This window comes from Lolium perenne, chromosome 3 (genome assembly GCF_019359855.2).
Source record: "Lolium perenne isolate Kyuss_39 chromosome 3, Kyuss_2.0, whole genome shotgun sequence".
NCBI lineage: Eukaryota > Viridiplantae > Streptophyta > Magnoliopsida > Poales > Poaceae > Lolium > Lolium perenne.
Window position 1 is genome coordinate 287,616,735 of NC_067246.2, and position 25,396 is coordinate 287,642,130.

General features: G+C 46.7%; 1 protein-coding gene and 1 non-coding gene across 2 annotated transcripts; one reads left to right on the top strand and one right to left on the bottom strand.

The window, feature by feature from the left end:
• The first annotated feature begins 522 nt into the window (after positions 1–522).
• LOC139838207 (uncharacterized) lies at positions 523–9,049 on the top strand. The gene is made up of 2 exons (XM_071827585.1): positions 523–1,816; positions 8,658–9,049. Exon 1 carries the CDS (start codon positions 523–525, stop codon positions 1,687–1,689), a length of 1,167 nt encoding a protein of 388 aa, XP_071683686.1. The 3' UTR covers positions 1,690–1,816; positions 8,658–9,049.
• A 4,686-nt stretch (positions 9,050–13,735) lies between these two features.
• Positions 13,736–13,809, bottom strand: TRNAN-GUU (transfer RNA asparagine (anticodon GUU)). Its single transcript has one exon. It is a non-coding gene; the product is annotated as a tRNA-Asn (tRNA).
• Between the last annotated feature and the right edge of the window lie 11,587 nt (positions 13,810–25,396).

The following is a 25,396-nucleotide window of genomic DNA, read 5'->3' on the forward strand; positions in this document are numbered from 1 at the left end:
CAAAGCTAGGTATGTGTCACGTGTGTTGACACGTACACGACCGGCGGACACCAGGCATAAAAAAGTTAGTCTTCCGCAAAACAGGTTTCAAACTCGAACTCGAGTCACGGGACGCGTGTGCGTGGCGAGGCGACCCGAGGGAGAGGAGGAGGAGTGCGAATGAACTCCTTCTCTTCTTACTCACTTAGTGTTAGACATGTATAGTAGCCTAGCTTGTATACTTGTATTATACGATGTAACCTGTATACAACACCTCATATATATATATTGGCCTCTCCCTATTGGAGAAGTGCCGGTTCCCAAACCAATACACTTTACGTGTCTTACATGGTATCAGACGACCTGCGATCCTAACCCTAGGGCCGCCGTCTCCCTCGCTTCCGCCTCGCCGCCGCCGCCGCCATGACGGCCCCGGCCTCCTCCGGCCTCTCTTCCGCGGGTCTCCTTCCGCCGTCGCTCGCTGCTCTCCTCCAGGCACCGATCCCTCGCGCGACCGAGCCCGCTGCCCAGATCGGCACGACCATGATCGGCTCGATCTTCTCCCCCCAGTCCTCGGCTGTGCCGCCGCCGGGCGTGACTGGGCTGCAGATGCAGCCGTATGCTGTGTCCTCTGCCGCCGCCACTCAGGCGGCCTCTGCCGTCGTTGCCTCCACCTCATCGGCCCCTGCGCCGGTGTCCGTCGTGGCTGCTGCGACGCCTGTGTCGCCTGCGCCGCTCGCCCCAGCCCCGGCGACGGACTTCGCCACGGCGTTCCCGCCGCCATACCACTTCGGGAATCACATTACCCTCAAGCTAACGCCGGATAACTATATTTTCTGGCGTGCGCAGGTTCTTCCGTTGCTTCGGAGCCACTACTTGCTCGGCTACGTCGATGGCACTCTTCCGTGTCCTCCTGCGCTTGTTGATGGCGTGCATGGTCCGGTTATTAACCTGGCTCACCGTGTCTGGACAGCTCAGGACCAGGCTAACCTCTCCTCCATCCAGGGGTCCCTCTCGCCGGGTGTCGCCGGCCTTGTGGTTTTTGCCAAGACCTCTCATGATGCCTGGACCATCCTCGAGACGACGTTCTCGGCTCAGTCTCAGGCTCGCGCCAATGTCCTCCGTCGCCAACTTGGCGAGTCTCAGAAGCTCGACAAGACCGCCACGGACTACTACAACCAGGTCGGCGCCATTGCGGACACGCTGGCCTCTATTGGCCAGCCCATCACCGACGCCGAGTTCACCTCCTACATCGTCAACGGCCTTGATGAAGAATATGATGGCTTGGTGGAGGTGGTCAACGAACGTGCCAACACCTCTCCGATGCCGCCGCATGAGCTCTATCAACGCCTTCTGCAAACTGAGCAGCGTGTGGAGGCTCGTCCTGGACGCCGGGAGGCTTCTGGTCCTCTTGGCGACACTGCGGCACATGTTGCCAACAGAGGTGGCTCCCGCCCTCCTCCTTCGGCGCCGTATGGGAAGGCTGCGCCCCCGCCCCCTACACCCGATCACCCTGGAGGTGGACGCCCCAAGCGCGTCTGTCAGCTCTGTGGCCGGGAGGGCCATGTAGCCTCCAAGTGCCATAGGCGTTTTCAACGCAGCTTTCTTGGTCTTGGCAATGATGGAAAGGACACTCGTAACAATGCCCGTCAAGCTGCCATGGCTGACCGCCCTGCGTCTGCGTCTTCGCCATCCCAGGGGCAAACTTAGACTTATGTCGATCCTCACTGGTACATGGACACCGGGGCCACCGATCACCTGACGAGCGAGCTGGGCAAGCTGCACACCCGCGATGTCTACACCGGCTCCGACAAGGTCCACACCGCCAATGGGGCAGGTATGTGATACGTCTCCAACGTATCGATAATTTCTTATGTTCCATGCCACATTATTGATGTTATCTACATGTTTTATGCACACTTTATATCATATTCGTGCATTTTCTGGAACTAACCTATTAACAAGATGCCGAAGTGCCAGTTGCTGTTTTCTGCTATTTTTGGTTTCAGAAATCCTAGTAACGAAATATTCTCGGAATTGGACGAAATCAACGCCCAGGGTCCTATTTTGCCACGAAGCTTCCAGAAGACCGAAGAGTCAACGAAGTGGGGCCACGGGGTGGCCAAACCCTAGGGCGGCGCGGCCCCACCCCTGGCCGCGCCGGCCTATGGTCTGGGCCCCCCGTGCCGCCTCCTGACTTGCCCTTCCGCCTACTTAAAGCCTCCGTGACGAAACCCCCAGTACCGAGAGCCACGATACGGAAAACCTTACTGAGACGCCGCCGCCGCCGATCCCATCTCGGGGGATCCAGGAGATCGCCTCCGGCACCCTGCCGGAGAGGGGAATCATCTCCCGGAGGACTCTACGCCGCCATGGTCGCCTCCGGAGTGATGTGTGAGTAGTCTACCCCTGGACTATGGGTCCATAGCTGTAGCTAGATGGTTGTCTTCTCCCCATTGTGCTATCATTGTCGGATCTTGTGAGCTGCCTAACATGATCAAGATCATCTATCTGTAATTCTATATGTTGCGTTTGTTGGGATCCGATGAATAGAGAATACTTGTTATGTTGATTATCAAAGTTATATCTACGTGTTGTTTATGATCTTGCATGCTTTTCGTTACTAGTAGATGCTCTGGCCAAGTAGATGCTTGTAACTCCAAGAGGGAGTATTTATGCTCGATAGTGGGTTCATGCCTGCATTGACACAGGGACAGTGATGAAAGTTCTAAGGTTGTGTTGTGCTGTTGCCACTAGGGATAAAACATTGATGCTATGTCTAAGGATGTAGTTGTTGATTACATTACGCACCATACTTAATGCAATTGTCTGTTGCTTGCAACTTAATACTGGAGGGGGTTCGGATGATAACCTGAAGGTGGACTTTTTAGGCATAGATGCAGTTGGATGGCGGTCTATGTACTTTGTCGTAATGCCCAATTAAATCTCACTATACTCATCATGATATGTATGTGCATGGTCATGCTCTCTTTATTTGTCAATTGCCCAACTGTAATTTGTTCACCCAACATGCTGCTTGTCTTATGGGAGAGACACCTCTAGTGAACTGTGGACCCCGGTCCAATTCTCTTTACTGAAATACAATCTACTGCAATACTTGTTCTACTGTTTTCTGCAAACAATCATCTTCCACACAATACGGTTAATCCTTTGTTACAGCAAGCCGGTGAGATTGACAACCTCACTGTTTCGTTGGGGCAAAGTACTTTGGTTGTGTTGTGCAGGTTTCACGTTGGCGCCGGAATCCCTGGTGTTGCGCCGCACTACATCCCGCCGCCATCAACCTTCAACGTGCTTCTTGGCTCCTCCTGGTTCGATAAACCTTGGTTTCTTTCTGAGGGAAAACTTGCTGCTGTGCGCATCATACCTTCCTCTTGGGGTTCCCAACGAACGTGTGAGTTACACGCCATCAAGCACTTTTTCTGGCGCCGTTGCCGGGGAGATCAAGACACGCTGCAAGGGGAGTCTCCACTTCCCAATCTCTTTACTTTGTTTTTGTCTTGCTTAGTTTTATTTACTACTTTGTTTGCTGCACTAAATCAAAATACAAAAAAATTAGTTGCTAGTTTTACTTTATTTGCTATCTTGTTTGCTATATCAAAAACACAAAAAAAATTAGTTATTTGCATTTACTTTACTTGATTCATCATGTTTCCTTTTAATTTTACCACGAAAGACATACCGGTAGGACGTGGGTCTATAGTTGGGAGAAATAATATAGAAGAATTTTTCAATCATGTTAGTACCATTGAAGATTTTGAAGATAGACACTTGGTAGACCTTGCGCCTACTTATGAAATTGCTGCTGCACATTTAGTTCGCCTGTTGGAAACTAAATTTGTTAATCTTAATCCTATAATCCAACACATGTTCCTTACACTTGGTGATATGGAAGAAGGGGAAAAGAAAGATTTTGTTTTAGAAACCCTTCTTAGAGAATTTGGTGGTCTAGCAAGAGAAGCTAGAAAGGTCTTTGCTAAATTTAATATGCTTGGTTCTCATACTAATTTTGTTAGTCTCCTTGAAAAGATGGACATGGATAGAATAAGATACACTAATAATATTGATGATGGAGGGGAGATCAAAGCACCAATACCATGTAAACTCTTAGCTATGAATGATGCACTAGAAAATAACTATGCTTGGCTTGTTCCCGAAAATTTGTTTGATGAGAGTAGCAAGCCCGAGACTAATAAAAAGGGAGACGCTAAAACTTATGTATCCAATATACTATGCTTGGTTGAGAAAAATCCACACCCCGCTGTAGAAGTACCACCCTCCGATAATACTTGATACACACTTTCTGCGCCTAGCTGAAAGGCTATAAAGAAAAGCGCTTATGGGAGACAACCCATGTTTTTACTACAGTACTTTATTTTTATTTTGTGTCTTGGAAGTTGTTTACTACTGTAGCAACCTCTCCTTATCTTAGTTTTGTGTTTTGTTGTGCCAAGTTAAGCCGTTGATAGAAAAGTAAGTACTAGATTTGGATTACTGCGCAGTTCCAGATTTCTTTGCTGTCACGAATCTGGGTCCACCTCCCTGTAGGTAGCTCAGAAAATTAAGCCAATTTACTTGCATGATCCTCAGATATGTACGCAACTTTCATTCAATTTGAGCATTTTCATTTGAGCAAGTCTGGTGCCATTTTAAAATTCGTCAATACGAACTGTTCTGTTTTGACAGATTCTGCCTTTTATTTCGCATTGCCTTTTTTGCTATGTTGGATGAATTTCTTTGATCCACTAATGTCCAGTAGCATTATGCAATGTCCAGAAGTGTTAAGAATGATTGTGTCACCTCTGAATATGTCAATTTATATTGTGCACTAACCCTCTAATGAGTTGTTTCGAGTTTGGTGTGGAGGAAGTTTTCAAGGATCAAGAGAGGAGTATGATGCAACATGATCAAGGAGAGTGAAAGCTCTAAGCTTGGGGATGCCCCGGTGGTTCACCCCAGCATATATCAAGAAGACTCAAGCGTCTAAGCTTGGGGATGCCCAAGGCATCCCCTTCTTCATCGACAACATTATCAGGTTCCTCCTCTGAAACTATATTTTTATTCCATCACATCTTATGTGCTTTTTCTTGGAGCGTCGGTTTGTTTTTGTTTTTGTTTTGTTTGAATAAAATGGATCCTAGCATTCACTTTATGGGAGAGAGACACGCTCCGCTGTAGCATATGGACAAGTATGTCCTTGGTTTCTACTCATAGTATTCATGGCGAAGTTTCTCCTTCGTTAAATTGTTATATGGTTGGAATTGGAAAATGATACATGTAGTAATTGCTATAAATGTCTTGGGTAATGTGATACTTGGTAATTGTTGTTCTCATGATTAAGCTCTTGCATCATATGCTTTGCACTCATTAATGAAGAAATACATAGAGCATGCTAAAATTTGGTTTGCATATTTGGTTTCTCGAAGGTCTAGATAATTTCTAGTATTGAGTTTGAACAACAAGGAAGACGGTGTAGAGTCTTATAATATTTTCAATATATCTTTTATGTGAGTTTTGCTGCACCGGTTCATCCTTGTGTTTGTTTCAAATAAGCCTTGCTAGCCTAAACCTTGTATCGAGAGGGAATACTTCTCATGCATCCAAAATACTTGAGCCAACCACTATGCCATTTGTGTCCACCATACCTACCTACTACATGGTATTTCTCCGCCATTCCAAAGTAAATTGCTTGAGTGCTACCTTTAAAATTCCATCATTCACCTTTACAATATATAGCTCATGGGACAAATAGCTTAAAAACTATTGTGGTATTGAATATGTACTTATGCACTTTATCTCTTATTAAGTTGCTTGTTGTGCGATAACCATGTTTCTGGGGACGCCATCAACTATTCTTTGTTGAATATCATGTGAGTTGCTATGCATGTCCGTCTTGTCTGAAGTAAGAGAGATCTACCACCTTATGGTTAAGCATGCATATTGTTAGAGAAGAACATTGGGCCGCTAACTAAAGCCATGATCCATGGTGGAAGTTTCAGTTTTGGACATATATCCTCAAATCTCAAATGAGAAAATTATTAATTGTTGTTACATGCTTATGCATAAAAGAGGAGTCCATTATCTGTTGTCTATGTTGTCCCGGTATGGATGTCTAAGTTGAAGAATAATCAATAGCGAGAAATCCAATGCGAGCTTTCTCCTTAGACCTTTGTACAGGCGGCATAGAGGTACCCCTTTGTGACACTTGGTTAAAACAGTGCATTGTGATGATCCGGTAGTCCAAGCTAATTAGGACAAGGTGCGGGCACTATTAGTATACTATACATGAGGCTTGCAACTTGTAAGATATAATTTACATGATACATATGCTTTACTACTACCGTTGACAAAATTGTTTCATGTTTTCAAAATCAAAGCTCTAGCACAAATATAGCAATCAATGCTTTTCCTCTATGGAGGACCATTCTTTTACTTTCAATGTTGAGTCAGTTCACCTATTTCTCTCCACCTCAAGAAGCAAACACTTGTGTGAACTGTGCATTGATTCCTACATACTTGCTTATTGCACTTATTATATTACTCTATGTTGACAATATCCATGAGATATACATGTTACAAGTTGAAAGCAACCGCTGAAACTTAATCTTCTTTTGTGTTGCTTCAATGCTTTTACTTTGAATTATTGCTTTATGAGTTAACTCTTATGCAAGACTTATTGATGCTTGTTTTGAAGTGCTATTCATGAAAAGTCTTTGCTTTATGATTCACTTGTTTACTCATGTCATATACATTGTTTTGATCGCTACATTCACTACATATGCTTTACAAATAGTATGATCAAGATTATGATGGCATGTCACTCCAGAAATTATCTGTGTTATCGTTTTACCTGCTCGGGACGAGCAGAACTAAGCTTGGGGATGCTGATACGTCTCCAACGTATCGATAATTTCTTATGTTCCATGCCACATTATTGATGTTATCTACATGTTTTATGCACACTTTATATCATATTCGTGCATTTTCTGGAACTAACCTATTAACAAGATGCCGAAGTGCCGATTCTTGTTTTTCATTGTTTTTGGTTTCAGAAATCCTAGTAACGAAATATTCTCGGAATTGGACGAAATCAACGCCCAGGGTCCTATTTTGCCACGAAGCTTCCAGAAGACCGAAGAGTCAACGAAGTGGGGCCACGGGGTGGCCAAACCCTAGGGCGGCGCGGCCCCACCCCTGGCCGCGCCGGCCTATGGTCTGGGCCCCCCGTGCCGCCTCCTGACTTGCCCTTCCGCCTACTTAAAGCCTCCGTGACGAAACCCCCAGTACCGAGAGCCACGATACGGAAAACCTTACTGAGACGCCGCCGCCGCCGATCCCATCTCGGGGGATCCAGGAGATCGCCTCCGGCACCCTGCCGGAGAGGGGAATCATCTCCCGGAGGACTCTACGCCGCCATGGTCGCCTCCGGATTGATGTGTGAGTAGTCTAGCCCTGGACTATGGGTCCATAGCTGTAGCTAGATGGTTGTCTTCTCCCCATTGTGCTATCATTGTCGGATCTTGTGAGCTGCCTAACATGATCAAGATCATCTATCTGTAATTCTATATGTTGCGTTTGTTGGGATCCGATGAATAGAGAATACTTGTTATGTTGATTATCAAAGTTATATCTACGTGTTGTTTATGATCTTGCATGCTTTCCGTTACTAGTAGATGCTCTGGCCAAGTAGATGCTTGTAACTCCAAGAGGGAGTATTTATGCTCGATAGTGGGTTCATGCCTGCATTGACACCGGGACAAAGGATGAAAGTTCTAAGGTTGTGTTGTGCTGTTGCCACTAGGGATAAAACATTGATGCTATGTCTAAGGATGTAGTTGTTGATTACATTACGCACCATACTTAATGCAATTGTCTGTTGCTTGCAACTTAATACTGGAGGGGGTTCGGATGATAACCTGAAGGTGGACTTTTTAGGCATAGATGCAGTTGGATGGCGGTCTATGTACTTTGTCGTAATGCCCAATTAAATCTCACTATACTCATCATGATATGTATGTGCATGGTCATGCTCTCTTTATTTGTCAATTGCCCAACTGTAATTTGTTCACCCAACATGCTGCTTGTCTTATGGGAGAGACACCTCTAGTGAACTGTGGACCCCGGTCCAATTCTCTTTACTGAAATACAATCTCATCGCAATACTTGTTCTACTGTTTTCTGCAAACAATCATCTTCCACACAATACGGTTAATCCTTTGTTACAGCAAGCCGGTGAGATTGACAACCTCACTGTTTCGTTGGGGCAAAGTACTTTGGTTGTGTTGTGCAGGTTCCACGTTGGCGCCGGAATCCCTGGTGTTGCGCCGCACTACATCCCGCCGCCATCAACCTTCAACGTGCTTCTTGGCTCCTCCTGGTTCGATAAACCTTGGTTTCTTTCTGAGGGAAAACTTGCTGCTGTGCGCATCATACCTTCCTCTTGGGGTTCCCAACGAACGTGTGAGTTACACGCCATCAGTATGCGCATCTCTCATATTGGTCAAGCATATCTTCTTACTAGACATGCCGATAGGAATCTCCATCTCCGTAATGTGCTTAGAGTTCCCTCTGTGACACGCAGTCTTCTTTCCGTTCCGAAACTCACTTATGATAATAATGTGTTTTCTGAATTTCACCCTTTTGATCTTTTTGTTAAGGATCGGGCCACGAGGGATATTCTTCTTAGTGGGCGACTATCTCAGGGCCTCTATCAGTTGGAGTCGCCTCGTCACTCTCAGGTCTTCAGTGGAGTTCGCACTTCGCCGTCACAGTGGCATGCTCGCCTTGGTCATCCAGCCATACCCATTGTTCGCCATATTCTTCATCGCCATGAGCTTCCTAGCGTGTCTAGCAATAAAGATACATCAGTGTGTGATGCCTGTCAGCAAGGAAAAAGTCATCAACTACCTTTTTCTTTGTCTAGTCGAGTAGTCAAGAGTCCTCTAGAACTTGTGTTTTCGGATGTGTGGGGTCCTGCTGAAACCTCTATCAGTGGTCATAAATATTATGTCAGTTTCATTGATGCTTATAGTCGCTTTACTTGGTTGTATCTTATTAAGCGCAAATCTGATGTGTTTACTGTTTTCACTCAATTCCAAAAACATGTAGAGCGTCTTCTCAAGCACAAGATCATACATGTTCAGTCTGATTGGGGTGGCGAATATCGCAACCTTAACACCTTTTTTCAGCAGCTTGGGATTTCACATCGCCTCTCATGCCCTCATACACATCAGCAGAACGGCTCTGCCGAACGTAAGCATCGTCACATTGTTGAAACTGGTCTTACCCTTTTGGCACATGCATCTGTTCCTTTTCGTTTCTGGAGTGATGCTTTTTCGACTGCTTGCTTTCTCATCAATCGCACTCCCACTCGTGTTCTTAACATGAAGACTCCTATTGAGTTGCTCTTGCATGAGGTTCCGGACTATACCTTTTTCAAGGTGTTCGGCTGTGCATGTTGGCCACATTTGCGTCCCTATAATAATCGCAAGTTGGAATACCGCTCCAAAAAGTGTGTTTTTCTTGGCTATAGTTCCCTACACAAGGGCTACAAATGTCTTCATGTTCCCACAAATCGTGTCTACATATCTCGCGATGTCGTGTTTGATGAAACCGTGTTCCCTTTCGCTGGCCTTCCATCCACCACTGTCGAGTCACCACCCTTGCATTCATCTCCAATTTCTGCTGACCAATTTGGTGATGTTGCATATTCTCCCCTGTTGTTGCCTAACCATGGTGCAGGAACTGGTCGTGGTGCTCGGTTGGAACTGTTGGATGATGCTACGCCTTCCTCTCCCTCGCCACGAGTCGACCGTGTCGCCTCGCATGGCCTCGACACGCCTGGTCCTACACGGCTGGCGTCCGACGTCGATCATGCCGGCTCACTGCATGGCCTCGACGCGCGTGCGAGTGCGCATGCACCTGCGCCCGACGCCGCTCGTCCCGCCTCGCCTGTGCATGGCCTCGGTACCCCCGCCCATGCACGGCCCGATCCGGCGGATCATGCAGCCACCTCGCCTGGCTCCGTCTCGCCTGCACCGGCTTCTCCTCGAGGGGCACCTTCGCCTGCCCCTCCCTCGCCTGCACCGGGTTCTCCTCCAGGGGCACCTTCGCCTGCCCCTCCCTCGCCTGCATCGGCCTCTTCGTCCTCGCCCACTGCTCCTGTTGCTCCTATTGTGCATCGCCCACATACTCGAAGCCGCAGTGGTATTGTCTGTCCCAAGACTCGCACGGATGGCACTGTTGCTTGGTACGCTGCTTGTTTGGCCGCCGCTGTTGCTGATCCGTCTGCTGAGCCTCGCACCTATCAGGCTGCGATGAGTATTCCGCACTGGCGAGCAGCTATGGAGTTGGAGTATAATGCTTTGCTTCGCAATGAGACATGGACTCTTGTGCCTCCGCCGTCTCGTGTGAACGTTATTGACTCCAAGTGGGTGTTCAAAGTGAAGAAGCATGCTGATGGGTCCATTGAGCGCTATAAAGCGCGACTGGTTGCTCGAGGATTTCGGCAGCGCTATGGTCTTGATTATGAAGATACCTTCAGCCCTGTGATCAAGCCTACTACCATCAGACTTCTTCTATCCCTTGCAGTTACTCGTGGCTGGTCTATGCGTCAACTGGATGTGCAGAATGCTTTCCTGCATGGCTTATTGGAGGAGGAGGTTTATATGCGCCAGCCTCCGGGGTTTGTTGATTCTGAACATCCTGATTATCTCTGTCGTCTTACCAAAGCATTGTATGGTCTGAAGCAAGCCCCTCGTGCGTGGCATGCCCGTCTTGCTTTGGCTCTTCGTGCTCATGGCTTTGTGCCTTCGACAGCAGATTCCTCCTTATTTCTTCTCCAGAAGCCTGCTGTGACGATGTATTTTCTGGTGTATGTTGATGACATCATACTGATCAGCTCGTCTACTGCTGCAGCGGACAAGCTTGTTCTCTCCTTGGGTACAGATTTTGCGGTTAAAGATCTTGGCCAGCTCCACTTTTTCCTCGGTTTGGAGGTTATTCATCGTGATCGTGGTCTGATTATGACGCAAAAGAAGTACTCTTTGGACTTGCTTCGTCGTGCGGGGATGCTCAAGTGTAAACCCACCGCCACCCCTATGTCCTCCACGGACAAGATTACTGCTGCTGATGGTGTGCTCTTGTCCTCTGCTGATGCTACTGAATACCGAAGCATTGTTGGTGGTCTCCAGTATTTGACCATCACGCGCCCTGATATTTCCTATGCTGTCAACAGAGTCTGTCAGTATCTGCATGAGCCTCGTGACACGCATTAGTCCGCTGTCAAACGCATCTTGCGCTATGTCAGTCTTACTGTGTCATATGGTCTTCATATTCGGCCCAACCCCTCTGGGGTGCTCTCGGCGTATTCCGATGCAGACTGGGCAGGTAGTCCTGATGACAGGCGATCTACGGGGGGATATGCTGTGTTCTTTGGGTCTAGTTTGATCGCCTGGAGTGCGCGCAAACAGGCTACAGTATCTCGGAGCAGCACTGAAGCAGAGTACAAGGCTGTTGCTAATGCCACTGCAGAACTCATTTGGGTGCAGTCATTGCTTAAGGAGTTGGGCGTTCCCCAACCAAGGCCTCCTATACTTTGGTGTGATAACATTGGGGCTACATACCTTTCAGCAAATCCGGTATTTCATGCTCGCACAAAACACATCGAAGTTGACTATCATTTTGTGAGAGAACGTGTTTCACGCAGGCTACTACAAATCAAGTTCATCTCCTCTAAAGATCAACTTGCAGACATCTTCACAAAGCCGCTACCGCTACCACAGTTTGAGGCGTGTCGGCGCAATCTTACCCTTCTTGATTCTCTACGAAGTGGCTAAGATTGAGGGAGGGTGTTAGACATGTATAGTAGCCTAGCTTGTATACTTGTATTATACGATGTAACCTGTATACAACACCTCATATATATATATTGGCCTCTCCCTATTGGAGAAGTGCCGGTTCCCAAACCAATACACTTTACGTGTCTTACACTTAGTGAGAGGAGAAGAGCTCGCCTTTAAAACTACTCCAATATCCTCTCAACTAGAAATGCCAGACTAAACTTGTGTCCCCAAGCTCTGACCATCGATAGGCCTTGAGACAAAAAACCCAAGCAAAAAATTTAATTTTTTTAGGCCCAAGAGCTTCCGGACAAAAGATCATGGCTTCCACGAGATAGATCCATTAATTTTTATTGGTAAGCTGAGCTTGAAGAATATTTTGCACTTAAGCTTAACTAGGAAATGCCATCTGGTAACACCCACACGGACATTCTTAGATTGTAACCAATGAGAAAGTTTGATATATTCCGTGATTTGATGCTCGATTAGTAGGTCAAGGTTAAAGAATTACATCATCCTCTTGTGCCGCATAGCTTGGGCCATTGTCAAGGCATTTCTCTTGGATGTGACATATACTAGAGGTTCCGAGTCTAATAGCCTTATTTTATCTAACCACGGTGGAAGCCAAAATTTTGACATGTTGCCATCTCCCATGGTGATAGGTATTAGTCGAGAAGATCCATTATTCATGTTCATGGTAAGGGTGTGGGAGCACCCGTCACTTGTGCGAGGACACACATCCGTTCCATAGCCAGCGATGCCAGATTATAAGTGAGAAAAATTGTCCATCCATAATGGAATTTTGAATGTCAAGAAATCCATTGGAGACTGATCGACAATGGCAAAGTTCACAATTCTACTATATAATATGAGATTAAAAATGGTACTCCCTCTGATTTATATTACTTGCCACCAATATAGATATATCTAGACATATTTTAGCTCTATGTACATTCATACCAATATAGATATATCTAGACATATTTTAGCTCTATGTACATTCATACTAGTGGCAAGTAATATGAGTCGGAAGGAGTATACTATTTGGCAGATTTTCTATAGGAACATCAACTAAAAAGAGTTACTCAAAAGTACTGACATGTGCCAAATGTAGAAGCTCCAAATTATTGTTGTGGTGCCATCTCCAATGATGACATGTGGAACCCAAGAAGAGTCATTGATTGTGTTCATAATAGTGCAACCATGAGTTGTGCAAGGAGACCCATTTGTGCCATAGGCAACGAAGTCGGATGGCATTGGAGAATTTGTCCATGCCCAATAGATTTTTTAATCCACAAAAAGCTGACTTCGAAAGAATATACTACTCCCTCCGGTTCATATTAATTGACTCTAATATGGATGTATCTAGACACATTTTAGTTCTAGATACATCCATATTGAAATCAATTAATATGAATCGGAGGGAGTACTTCAAAGGATTTGCTAGGAACACCTAGGTAAAGAGTGGCTACTCGAAAAATCCTAACAGCTCTAGCAAATGTAGGGGCTCCAAATTTTTCGCCATGATAGTGTTAGTCCCTGGATCGATTCACACCACACACACAGTTCCAGTTCGGATAGAGCAGACATAATGCATTATTATTACAAAGCGCATGATCAAGAATTTGCGATTGGTACAAGTTGTATAGCACTAAGCTAGCCCAAATAGAGCATTGTGAAAGGAGACATATTTGTACCGTAAGTTGGATGACAATGGAAATATTTGATTTTTCGATGTCAGTGGATTTTTTATTTCACAAGAAGAGCCGAGTTGGATGATATGGGAATATTTGATTTTTCGATGTCAATGGATTTTTTTATTTCACAAGAAGAGCCGAGTTTAGAAAGGCTAAAAACAAGGATAAGCAAAAATACTAATACCTGATAATTATTGGCGCTAGAAGGAGGGCTTGAACCTCCGACCTTGTGGTTAACAGCCACACGCTCTAGCCAACTGAGCTATTCCAGCTATGATGCTGTTTAACCACATGGTTTCCTAATAATTAGCCAGACTTTCGAATCATCGGATATAAGTAAGTAGCAACCGTAGATAAGGACCAACTGGACAAGTAACAGGCAGTGATCGATAAAGTTCGGCTCAATTCCATCTCTTGCGATAAAGGACGCCATTGGCCTCAGACAAAGGGCATGGCTAGTTCATGTGAGTAACCCGACTTCCCTTTGAAAAACCAGCAAGCAGCATGTAAGTGGTCACTGGTCACGGGCTGCTCACGGCGTCGCCAGCCCAAACTAATGAAAGTAGCTTAAGCTTTGTTCTACGATCAGGGAAAGAAAATGATGGACACCCGCGGCCCGTTTCCTACGGATTCATTGGCCGTGTTTGGTAGGCTGGACCCGAATCGTGGCTCACTGGCGTAGTGCTGCGAGCACACCTACGTGTCCAGAATGAGTCACGGGTCGAAATTGATCTGTTGTTTGGTACGTTGGACTGCATCGGTTGAGCCGAAAAGGGCTTTCTATTTGTTTATTTGTCTGCAGCCAACCCGAGATCTGGATGGAGATAAGATTAGGCATGTTTGGTATCATCCAGATATGCCTAAGATCACTTCATCTGTAGAAATAATAGTCTTACCATGCCCTCACCTCTCATCATACAGATATCAGTTCATGACAGTTGCAGACTAACGAAGCTATCAGTTCACAAAATCAGCCCTGGCTAGTATGAATGGTAGTTCACAACAAGGTGCTCCCTAGCTACTATGAATGACAGTTTATCATCACGGGTAGTTCAACATACGGAAATCAAATAGGGGTTCGAAAAACAGGGGATAAATGAGGTTCTTCTTTGTTGCCTGCGTACACGCCATGGCCGATCACCGCTGATACATCTAGCTAGTGGCTGCACAGAATAGCTCTTGTGTCTGACGAATAATCGAAATGCCATCAGTAGGGCGGGCCTAAACCACAGTGCGTTTTTGGCCCAACACCATCAAGTCCAGAGCGAAGTGTTCTTTTTTTTGGTTTGCAGACAAGTCCCAGGCTACGAGACAGTGTTCGCTTTGTGCATCAGCACTTCCTTACCAGAAGAACTGATTTGCTATGTAACATCTGAAGAGCTTGTTGAGGCTTTTGAACACCCGAGGAGGAAGATGAAGATCTAAGGATGGCATATGTGTTAGAGATATATTACGTATGCATGTATTTGGTAGTTTAGGATTTGCAATTCGGATCTTAGCTTATCGTTAGGAGAGCCTTCTTAGCCTTCAAGTCTTGTACCACTATATATACTCGTCCATAAGGCTCAATAAACATTCATCATATTCCGTCAATCTCTCTTCCTCTTCATCGTTTTACATGGTATCAGCCGCAAGATTCTAGATCAAGCCGCCGCAAATGCTTTCGCACCGCGCTGCCCTTGGGGAGGTCGATCAACATGATCTCCACCGGCGCCTGCGTAACCCGTCTGCACTCTGCAGGGTCCGTCCACCGATCCATGATCGGCTGCCATCTAAGTCTTTTTCTCCGATCTCTTGATCGGTTGTCTTTTTTATTTAACCGATCTTAGATCGGATTGAGTCACCCATCGCCGTCGTCACCTGCGCCTCTACTTGGACAACGACGTCGGTATGCATCGGCCATCTTCATCAACCACGCAGCACGGCCCCACACATCACACACGGGACGCCTACGTGCGACACATCATGCTGTCTCGCTCGCGCGGTCTCCATCGCCGGTTCGTCTTCGCCGTCATCGCCTGGGACATCATCGACAACGTTGCCATCGGCTTCGATCTGCGCGTCATCCATTCCATGGCGCGTATAGCGCCGCTGTGGGTCTGATCAACCGATCGCACGCACGTCTCTACCAAGCACGTCCCCAAGCACGCGTCTACTACCGATCGAGCATCTGGCTGCCGCTGCGTCGCCCCTTTGGGCGGCAGCGCCACCGCCTTTGGTCCACGCTACCGGCCTCCGATGCGCCTTCCAAGGCGTGTACGTCGCTGGTGGCCTCCTGACGCTGCATTGACTCGCACCCTGCAGCACCGCGCCCTCGGGCATCGGCATCACTACACATGATCACCTTCACCATCCCCCGCGCACCGATGTTCCAGGCTACTACCGTGCCACCCCATCGGCGCGGGTCACCACCGTCAGCGCAAGGTCTACGTCAAGCCGTCGTGTTCTTTTTCGCCTACTTCGAGTACCGCCGCCGCACCTCCACAGGTAACCTGCATGACCACTTCTGGTCGTCGCATGCCTCGCCAAATACTACTACAGTCTAGGTGTCTAGCATGACCACTCATGGCTGCCACTGGTTTCGCCACCTTCTACATCTCCGTCCACCACAACCTCGTCGTCAGCGTCATCGTCTCATCCCCGACTACTTCGTCTACTCCAACAACCTGGGACTGCATCGACGCCTCTTCCCCTTCGTCGCTCTGCGTCTCGCCACCGCTCTAGAGGCCTCCTCTGCTGGTCCCCCTGACACTGGCGCATGGTCCATGATAGTCCCTGCCCTCGCACGCCCGGTATTGGCAACACCGGTACGTGCCTTCGTCCTCGACGCGTCCCCGATTCTGGCAAGCTCGGGTCAGCGCCTCGTCTTCATCGGCTTCGATAACGTCTTCATCGGCACCGACTTCGTCTACGTCTACCTCGACCGCATCACCAACTTCTTCTATGCATACTCGATTCTGGCAAAACCGAAGTATCCCTTCGTTCCCGACGTGCGTCTGGTTCTGGCAAAACTAGGGCTGCACCTCGTCCTCGACGGTTCGAACCGCATTGACTCGACATCCACACCCATCTTCGACGATTGCCCGACGCATCTCCGTCACTCTCCTTGCGCACTATGCGCTTGCGGCTTCATGCGACTACCCCGACACCGGCACCCGACCACGACATCGACCACGGCAACCCCTCGCACGGCAACCTCGACCAAGGCTGCATCGCCCAACGCTCTCGGCTACCTCGACATCGGCACAAAGGGCTACCACCTCGCTTGAGCCTCACCAGCACTGTCTACAGTTCAAGCTACCGCGCCGCGACACCGTCCGCGACGTTCCCGCTCCCACTGCGGAGGGATGTCAGCACACTGGTTCTACTTCGCTCTCCAGTCTGACCATCCGCGACGCTCCAGTTGTTCACGACGTTGCCGCTACGACTGCGCGGGGGATGTTAGAGATATACTATTACATGTGCATGTATTTGGTAGTTTAGGATTTGCTATCCGTATCCTATGTACCTTATCTCTAGGAGAACCTTCTTAACCTCTAAGTCGTGTAAAACTATATATACTCGTTTATGAGGCTCAATACAACATCCATCCAGGGGTTTCTGAAAATTTTGAGTGTTCATACATCAAAAACGGACTCCCTAGACCATATGAGAAAGTTATGCGTGTTTCAGTAAAAACACTGCGCAAAATCCCCAGGCCAAAAACATAGACTATTTAAATATAAACACGTATTCTAGATTCAATGTGAATAATATTGCTTGTATTACAGAGATTTATCATTGAATGTACCCTAGTATATACAAGATAAACTCGAGTTATTCATTATACATACTTGTAAAATTGAAGATTTTTAGATATTTTAAAGACAAGTAATACTTTATCCGACCGCGTTGTTACTCCATAAAGATGACATAGGGTTTACCCGTGATGACATCAAAAATTGAAAGGAATTTTCTAGCAACAAAAATAATCAAAATCGAGTTGCACATCGAACGAGGGATAATCAAACGTCTTGATTATTTGAATTACATCATATTTTTTAAGAAGACGTAAAGCTTTACCATTGAGTTAGCATTATTGATATGTTTTTTAGGTTATACTTATAATTAAATATTTTTTATTTTTATTGTATTAAGATATTACTACTTTTTAGGACTATTTGGTATTTACATCATTCAAAGTTCGTCTTACCTTAGATTCTTTCGTCCTTCGCCACTGCATCCATCATATTTCGCCAATCTCTCTTCCTCTCTATCGTTTTACAATATGCATCATGTGTGGGCTGGTCATCAGCCTTAGGTGATTAACGTTAGCAAAATTATCCCGACACCGATGACATAGGCATCCCCAATGGGCCTGCCGAAGATGGTACCCGGGGTTTACTAAAGGCCCACGACCCGAAGAATAAGAAGATTCGGAAGCCCAAGATGCTATTAAGGAAAGCTAGAGTTGTATTAGGAAACGATACTTGTAATCTTGCGGGATGGGTCAGAAACCCTCCCGGACTCTGTAAACTTGTGTATCACGAAACCCTCGGCTCCACCTCCTATATAAGGGGGAGTCGAGGGACAAAGAAAGGATCGAATTTACTGTCAACACAACCCTAGTTTTATATTCATCGAGTACTTTTCGGCTGAAACCTTCGAGATCTACTTGCCCTCTACATCCAACTAAACCCTAGTCTACAATCCGTAGGCATTGACAAGTTAATACCTTGTTAATTGGCGCCGTCTGTGAGATTTAGAGGCGACAAGGAGCTGATCTCGATGGCACGTTCAAGATCGTCGACTTCATCGGTAGCAAGCAACATCATGGACAGAGGTAAACAGATCGAAACTGATCTCGTTGATTTTGTACCTCACCCACCCTCCCGTTTGGATGCATATGCGTATCTGGAGGAGCCCATCGAGATGACGTTGGGAGAGTTCCACTTCCGCGTCGAGAAGGAAGGATCATATCGTCTCGAAATTCCGATCTCGTCGGGATCATCGGCGGTCGATCCCGATATTTCGAATTCAGCATCGTCAATAGAGTCAAGCGATGGAGAAATTTCGTCGCCACGCTTCATCAGCACCAGGGCAAGCGAAAAGCTCGCCAAAATCTTCAGCGACATATCCTTCGAGTCATCCGCGGACTCCGATATAAGCGATGACTCGAATAGCGTCGACAGCTTCAACTTCATCGACAGATCCACTACTGTGGGCAAGGTCTTCACCAATCTATATGATGGTGTCACCAAACCCAGAAAAGTTCAAAATTCAAAATATCATCAGGTTTATGCCATTGGAGAAACAAGTCGTGCTCAAGAGGAGACATCAGAGGCTTTCGACGAATTGGAAAATCCATATGTCGATCCCTCGGACCTAAGGCGAGGCTTAGGCACTAAATATGTCGGGCCTACACCACGTGTTAGAGTTCAACTTCCACAAGCAGCATGGGATAGAGCAGCGAGAGCTATGGATGGTTCTGAACCAATGGAGACAACCGCTACGATGGAAGAACTCCAAGCATACCAGTATAGGCTCGCCAGAGCGGGAAGAGAGTTGGAAAAAGAGACAGCCGCTTTGAACAGAAGAAGGGAGGCAGCTTCCGCATCAAGCAGACGAAGAGCAGAGTTAAGTCAACATTCAGGAACTTCGGGAGATAGTCATAGAGAAACTGGTAGGAGAGCAAGATCTCGGCTGCAAAACATACCTGAAGCAGAAAGAGAGACTCTAATCCAAAACCTCGACATGTCCTTTATGTCAATCGACACGAGGGGGAATATTATTCCAAAAACACCGGAAGCAGGGCATATGGCGACGCAAGCTTTCATCCTAGCGTCCAGACCACCTCCCGGAGATCCAAGAGAAGCGTTGTATAATAAAACACCGGAAGCAGGGCATATGGCCATGGCAGGATGCGGAGCCATGGGAGCAGCGTTCGCAGCTACACCTCCCGAAGGAACTGCAAGGCAAAATAGTCCGAGACCTACTGCAGCAGTGCAAGATCCACCGAGAGCAAGTGGAGTTAGAGACACAACGACTCAGGCCAGAGTGGATAGAGCGCGACAAGAAAGAAGGGAACATCGGCATTCACCAGAGGTTGCCGAGGAAGATATGTGTGGACTCCCATGTTTTACGAGACGAGTTCGAAAAACTCGAGTCCCATCAGGATTCAAGTTACCCGATAGTTTCAAGAAATTCGATGGCCTGCAAGATCCTGAGGATTGGCTAGTCGATTATCTAGAGGCGGTGAAATTGATAGGTGGCACCAGGGCAACAACAATGCAGAGTATTCAGATACACCTGAGTGGAGCCGCAAGATCATGGATAAAGAAACTTCCTCCGGGATCCATCGACAGCTGGGACAGTTTTGAGGATGTGTTCGTCAAGAACTTCCGATCAACCTGCAAAAAACCAGCATCACTTGAAGAGCTGAGGTCGTGTCGACAAAAACATGATGAATCGATGAGGAAGTACATCCAAAGGTGGAACATCATCAAAAACTCGGCAGAGAACATATCTGACGAGAGAGCAATAGATGCGTTTGCGTCAGGAATTCGGCGAGGAGATTTCGTCGAAGACTTGGGGAGAACTAACCCAAGGACAGTGTCAGCACTGATGGAGATAGCAAACAGATGGGCAGACGGAGAAGATGCTGTTCATAATAAGCGACACAGGTCACCAGAGGAGGACCGTAGCCGAAACTTTCAAAATACAAGGCGATTTCCTCGGCAATTCTCGAGTTAAGATGCTCCTGGCCAAATATCGGCTGGTTTTCGGGGAAACAACGGAGGAAACAATAGAGACGAATATCAAAGAAGTAATGAGCAGCGAGGCGACAACAGAGATGATTCTCGAAATAACAGGCAAAATAGCGGGTCAAGGTTTCAGATACCTTTCGTAACTCCCGAAGATATGATGAACGGGCCATGCCAGATGCATTTTTATGTCGACAACAATGGAAGAAGGCAGTCAGGACATCTGCAGAAGGACTGCCGTAATTTTCAACCAATGCTGCGAGTAGCAGGGATAGCCAACACTCAAGCCGCAAATCGAAACCCTCAAGGGCCTAGGAGTGAGATCCACTTACCACCTCCTCCCGCGGTTACAGACGAAAATCGACACCAGCTCAGAATAGCGGCAGCACCACACCCACCTCCATATGTGGACCCTAACTCCAACGGCGCGGTTTCGATGATTCAGAAAGCTAGGCCATCTAACAGGGCTCAGAAGGTAATCTCGCGGCAAGTGTTCATGGCAGAGAAGATGCCTCCACCAACGATAGAATACTTAAATTGGTCGAGACAGGACATTGGCTTCACAATTGCGGATCACCCGCAGCAAGTTCCTCGACCAGGACAGTCAGCACTTATCTTACCAGCAGTGATCGCTGGATTCGACGTATCTCGAGTCTTCATAGACGGAGGCAGCAGTCTAAACCTTATGTATGCAGATACATTGAGGAAGATGGACATATCCCTGGCAAATCTAAAACCAACTGACACGCGTTTCCATGGAATCACACCAGAGAAGCCGAGTTATCCGTTGGGAAGGATTAATCTCGACGTTCAGTTTGGGACCCGAGAAAATTACAGGATAGAAAGGTTGGAGTTCGAAGTTGTGGATTTCCCGTCGCAATATCACGCCTTGTTGGGGAGACCAGCATATGCGAGGTTTATGTCGGTACCACATTACACGTATCTGCTATGGAGGTTGCCTGGGCCCAAGGGACCAATCACAGTCAAAGGAAGCTTCGCGCTAGCCGATAAATGTGACAAAGATTTTCATCGACTATCAGAAACTTTCGGGATGCAAGCAGAGTACGCAGCGTCAAGGCTCATGACTGATTATGATGTGCTGCCAGATGTAGGGAGATTTAACAAGGAACCAACCTTTAACACGACGAAAGATTCCAAGGAGGTGCAGATCCACCCGACAGATCCGAAGAAAACGACGTCCATCGCGACAAACATGGACCTCGCATAGGAAAGCGCGCTCGTCGAGTTCCTCCGTGAGCACTGGAAAATCTTCGCATGGTGTCCAGCTGACATGCCAGGAGTACCCAGGGAACTTGCCGAGCACCACCTAAACTTGGATCCAATAGCGAGACCAATCAAACAACCTTTGCGGCGTTTTTCGAAACCTAACCGCAAAGCAATGCTGTCAGAAATCGATCGACTAAGAGAAGCTGGTTTCATCAAGGAGCTGCATACAGAGGCCACATGGGTAGCAAATCCAGTGCTGGTCCCGAAGAGAAACACTAAAGTCTTTCGCATGTGTGTCGACTTTACGTGTCTCAACAAACATTGTCCAAAGGATCACTTTCCCCTCCCAAGGATCGATCAAATTATCGACTCCACGGCAGGATGTGAACGTCTTTCCTTCTTGGATGCATACTCTGGTTATAACCAGATCAGATTAAAAGAAGAAGATGAGGTCAAAACAACGTTCATCACACCTTACAGCGTATTCTGCTATAGAACAATGCCTTTTGGTCTGAAAAACGCGGGAGCAACATATCAGCGGATGATGCAGAAATGCTTAGCAACACAGATCGGGAAAAATGTACAAGTATACATCGATGATGTCGTCATAACATCAAAGAAGGGGGCAACGTTAATCGAGGATTTGAAGGAAACCTTCGACAACCTTGACAAATTTTGTCTCAAGCTGAATCCGACGAAGTGTTCTTTCGGCGTCCCTGCGGGAGAACTTCTTGGGTTCCTGGTCTCAGCAAGAGGGACTGAAGCTAATCCTGAAAAAATCCAAGCTATCGTAACAATGAGGAAGCCAACAAAGTTGAAAGAAATACAACAATTAACTGGGCGAGTCGCAGCTTTAAGCAGATTCGTCGCCAGGCTGGGAGAAAAGGCGCTACCATTTTACGCCTTAATCAAACAAGGGGAGAAGTTCCAGCGGAATGAAGAGGCAGATAGAGCCTTCGAGGATCTTAAACGCACAATTTCGACACCACCAATCTTGGTGGCGCCAAAAGAGAAGGAACCCCTCCTGTTATACATTGCGGCTACACCCCAGGTGGTCAGCACGACGCTAGTTGTCGAAAGAGAAGAAGAAGGAAAACTCCATGGAGTGCAGAGACCGGTATACTTCATCAGTGAAGTTTTATCGCCTTCAAAACAGCGGTACCCGCAGTACCAGAAGCTAGCATACGGAGTGTTTACAACCGCAAGAAAATTGCGGCACTATTTTTCGGCGCATCCGATAATAGTGGTCAACGAGGCGCCTCTCTCCAATATACTAAATAATCCAGAAGCTACAGGTCGTGTCTCCCTTTGGGGAATAGAACTTTCTCCTCGGGACATCACGTACGAAAAAGAAAAGCAATAAAGTCGCAAATCTTGCCAGATTTCATCGCAGAGTGGATGGAGCTGCAAAATACAGGACCTCCGGATTTATCGAGAACCTGGACTATGAACTTCGATGGATCCAAAAGGTTAGAAGGAGCTGGAGCAGGCGTGATACTAATATCACCTGAAGGCGACAAATTAAAGTATGTCTTAAGGATGACATTCCCAAACGCATCTAACAATGAGGCAGAATACAAAGCTCTTATACATGGGATGAAGATGGCGAAGGCTTGCGGTGCAACTCGACTGAAAATCTTTGGCGACTCACAATTGGTGGCCCAACAAGTTATGAACCAATGTGATGCAGTCAATGATAGTGTGGTGGCGTACAAGGAAATGTATAATGAGCTGGAGAAACTGTTTGATGGATGCGAGAGGTGAACCACATCAGCAGGCTAAGCAATGATGAAGCCGATATTCTTGCAAACATCGGGTCGCAGTGTCTCGCGATTCCTCCAGGCGTGTTCTGGGAGGAGATAACAGAAAGATCCACAAAGCCGAAGAAATCAAAAAAGAAGGAGAAGGATGAAAAATCCTCGGGGGCTGTACAAGAAACACTGGAAGAAGAAGAAGAACAGGATCTAGTACTGATGGTGCAAATCCCATGGATGCAGGTGTACATATCATACATCCTAAGGAAAACAATACCCGACGATCCAGTTGAAGCAAGGCGAGTTATTAGGCGTTCCAAAGCTTTCACTGTGATCAAAGGAGAGTTAAACGAACGAAGTATTTCGGGTGTGTTACAAAGATGCGTTACACCCGAAGAAGGAAGGGTAATTCTGAAGGAAGTGCACGAAGGAGTATGCGGTCATCACGCAAGTAGCCGAGCTATCGCGGCCAAGGTTTTTCGAGCTGAATTTTACTGGTTGACAGCAATCGAGGATGCGAAGGAGATAGTACGAACTTGTGACGCGTGCCAGAGATTTGCCGCAAAGCCTCATTCTCCGGCAGCGGAGCTGATGCCAATACCATTATCTTGGCCTTTTGCTCAATGGGGCCTCGATATGGTTGGAAAGTTACACAAGGCCTCGCCAGGAGGATACGAGTATATGCTCATTGCTGTCGACAAATTCACCAAGTGGATAGAAGCAAAGCCGATAAATTCACCAGACGCAGCATCAGCAATAAAGTTCGTGAAAAGCATTGTTTTTCGATTTGGAGTACCTCATAGCATCGTCACGGACAATGGAAGTAACTTCACATCCAAGGGATTCAAGGAGTACTGTGCAGAGGTGGGCATCAAATTGCACTTTGCGTCAGTTGCGCATCCGCAAACAAACGGCCAAGTCAAGAAAGCCAATGGTATAATCTGCAATGGTATCAAGAAACGCTTGCTAGGACCACTGGAAAAAGCACGACATACTTGGCCAGAGGAGCTGCCAAGTGTGTTGTGGAGTATCCGAACAACACCAAACACGGCGACACAGGAAACTCCGTTTTTTCTAGTCCATGGAGCTGAGGCAGTACTGCCAATAGAAATAGAGCATGATTCTCCAAGAGTCACTGAGTATGATGAAGAAGCTTCTAGGAAAGCATTGGAAGACGATGTCGATGCATTGGACGAAGCCAGAGACGAAGTACTGTCGCGGGTCACTAAGTACCAGCAGGACATGAAAAATTACCATAGTCGACGTTTGCGACCAAGATCCTTCCAGGTCGGAGACTTAGTTCTGCGACTCAATCAAAATAGTACTGAAAAACTCGAGTCGCCATGGCTTGGCCCTTACATCGTCACAGAAGTAATCGAAGGAGGAGCATACAGGATAAAGGACAAGAAGACGGGGAATTCTGAGAAAAACCCCTGGAACGTGGCGCAGCTAAGGCGTTTCTACGCCTAGAATTGAAATATAGTCCTCCTTGTAAAAATACAATGTACTGAAACGCCCGCGAGTTTTCAGACGCACTCTTTTCCTTTTTCGGGGCACCGAGTGGGGCCGGGAAAGGTTTTTAATGAGGCGGGCTCGCGGTGCTGCAATATAATAAAGATAGTCGAGATGTATATCCTTTTTCGACAGGATCGAAGGTTTATGTCCAAAAATTACAACATATATTACTGACAAATATTTCGCCTTGGTGGAAAACACCTCGTGAAATAAATGAAGAGACAAAATAGCAATCAGCACAAAAACACTCGGGGGCTCATACCCGCAAATATAGTATATTCAATATAGTTTAGTGGCTTTGGTTTATACCCCGCATACACAATAAAGAGATCCACCACCGAGTCACTCGGGGGCTTGATGAAGAAAAATAAACAAATTTGGTGGCTTTACAATATAGAATATGTTTACAACATACAAGATGCAATTCCTGAGAAGGATCGACAAGCTACAAGAAGAAATATTAATTTTTGCCTAATATACTATCTATGGATAGCCCTTTGTTATTTGCAGCAGTTGTCGTATGATCAGCATAGCTCCCTTTGATAAAGAATTCAGAATCCATCCGAAGAAGTTCGTCCATCATTTCTTCAGCTACAGGAGTTACAATATCATTGATCTTT

Bases quoted from the DNA above. Each gene is read 5' to 3' on its own strand.
- LOC139838207 (XM_071827585.1), top strand. From the start codon at position 523: ATGATCGGCTCGATCTTCTCCCCCCAGTCCTCGGCTGTGCCGCCGCCG.